The 2,288-nt window shown below is 55.4% G+C and overlaps 1 protein-coding gene across 1 annotated transcript in view; it reads left to right on the top strand.

The window, feature by feature from the left end:
- The window catches only part of TGFBRAP1 (transforming growth factor beta receptor associated protein 1), a gene marked incomplete in the record, with an annotated part of 43,445 nt that overhangs the window by 36,163 nt on the left and 4,994 nt on the right, over nt 1-2,288 (top strand). The window contains 2 exon segments of the mRNA XM_027766400.1: nt 13-70; nt 2,124-2,283. Coding sequence (XP_027622201.1) covers nt 13-70; nt 2,124-2,283 — 218 coding nt within the window.

The following is a 2,288-nucleotide window of genomic DNA, read 5'->3' as shown; positions in this document are numbered from 1 at the left end:
TCGGAGGCGCAGGCCAAGCTACGGCGGCTGCTCCAGAAATCCGACCTGTACCGCGTCCACTTCCTGTTAGGTGAGGACGACCTCGCCATTCTCTCCATTTAGGAACTTCTCCCACAGGGGTATGGAGGCAGCTGGAAGGCTTTGGCAGGGCTTCTGGGTTTGAGTCTGTCACCAGCAGCCTTCCTGGAGGGCAGAGTGAGGGTCCTTCTGTGCCTGTCCTGTAGAGATGGAAGAGGCCCTTTGACCGAGGACATTTAACGCTGCCCTGGGCCGCTCTGGACATCTGCGTGTCCACCAACCATACCTTCATTCGGACTTCCTGTTCCACTTCAAAGCACCCAATCATAGCTCCTCCTCAAAAATGACAGTCTTTGGTGGCGAGTTTGCCAGCTGGCCCTGTCCCAAGAGACCCACTGATGACTCAGAGCCCCTCGATCCCCGAGCCTGAGGAAGGCAGTACAGCGACCTTGGAGGAGATTCGGGTTTTCACTTTTTTTTTTTTGACAGGTTTTTTGCTATAGGGCGCATGCGCTTGCCGGAAGGGCAGAGAGAGACAGAGAGACAGAAAGCGAGAAATCGCCCCCCAGGAAGGATGGCCATGCCGCAATCCCTTCTCTATTCTCCTCCATTCTCCTCTCGGGATCTTGGGCACGCACACACACACACCTGGCGTGAGTTTAAGCTGCAAGGCCCAGGACTTGAACACCAGTCAACTACATGGGAGTCCAGCGACGTAGCCATTACGCCACGTCCTGGCCCCAGATTCGGGTTTTCAGCTTCTCAGGGCATCAGAGAGGGCCATTTGTGGTTGTCTTTCCCTCAGACTGAATCTTAGGTGCAGGAGAAGCAAAAGAAAACTTTCTGTTTAGCTTTCAGTCTTTCACCTTTTTTCTTTCTCATGAGAGAGAGCCAGGGAGATCGCTATTTCAGCAGGGGCTCTCAGCTGCGATACTCCTGCCTCAGCCTCCCAGCTAGCTCCCGTTACAGGTGCCAGCCTCGTAGGTTGGGCCAAGAAACAAATGGGGCCTCCCAGACAGCTGCAGACTAGCATGGCAGGTTATTTACTTATTTGTTTAATTTATTCATTTGGAGAGGTTTTTGCTGTAGGGTGTGAGCACTCACCAGAAAGACAGAGAGAGACAGAAAGCGAGAAATCACCCCCCAGGGGATGGCCACGCCGCAAGCCCTTCTCCTCTCAGCATCTTGGGCACGCACGCACACACGCACCCAGTGAGTTTAAGCCACCGGGTCCGGGATCTGAACAGTGGTCGATTACATGGGAGTCCAGCGACATAGCCATTCGCCAACTGCTGGTCCCAAGAAGGATTTTTAATAATCCGAACCCGTATTTCTTTCAATGAAACTTGTTTTAAATGTGAATACAGGCTCTCCTAGAATAAAGGGAGGTGGCCGTCTGCATCTGAGGGGACAGGCTACCCACGCTGTGTCAGAAGACGTGGCTGGGAGGATGGGATGGATTTGCTGCTGGGCCCAGAGGGTGGGAATTGTGATGCGTTCATTGGAGACCTGGAGCAGATGCTCAGTGACTCGCTAGGGCCTGTGAGCTCATAGTTCGTTTTATTCCCTAAACACAGAAAATTTCATTATTGCCCCGGCTGCTTGTGTAAGTAGAGACTGCCTTCGGTTTTACTGACGCCCAGACTGGCAGCACGAAGTGAGAGCAAGCCGTCTGTTCTCCACTCGGGTGGCAGCATTCGCTGTGTCGAGGCAGCTGGGTTGGCTTGTCCTTTCTCCTTCTTTCTTTTTTGGGGCAAGATTTTTGCTATAAAGCAAAGAATGTGTGCTTGCAGGAGAGACAGAGAGACAGAAAGTGGGAAATTGTCATCTCCCCCCTCCCCAGGGTTGTCCACACCACATTCCCTTCTCCATCACCCTCTCGGGATCTTGGGCACGCATGCACAGGCGCCTGACAGTGAGTTCCAACCTGCTAGGTCTGGGACTTGAACTGGGGTCAGCCATGTGGGAGTCCAGAGCCTTAACCGCTACGCCACCTGCTGGCCCCACAGTTTTTCCTTTCTGACGGGCGGGTTGCGCTGGACCGGCCTGGCTGGCGCCGAGGTCCTGACCCGCCCCGGTCTCTTTCATCGCGTTCTGTCCCACAGACAGGGTGCAGGGCACCGGCCTGCCCATGGAGCGCGCCATCCTGCACGGCAAGCTGGGAGAGCACGAGAAGGCCCTGAGCATCCTGGTGCACGAACTGGCGGACCCGGCGGCCGCCGAGGACTACTGCCTCTGGGGCTCCGAGGGCCCCGACCTGCCCTGGCGCC

Source organism: Tupaia chinensis, unplaced genomic scaffold (assembly GCF_000334495.1).
Source record: "Tupaia chinensis unplaced genomic scaffold, TupChi_1.0 Scaffold143064_1, whole genome shotgun sequence".
Lineage (NCBI taxonomy): Eukaryota > Metazoa > Chordata > Mammalia > Scandentia > Tupaiidae > Tupaia > Tupaia belangeri.
Note: the sequence above shows the minus strand (reverse complement) of the source record. Positions and strands in the feature narration are given on the sequence as shown.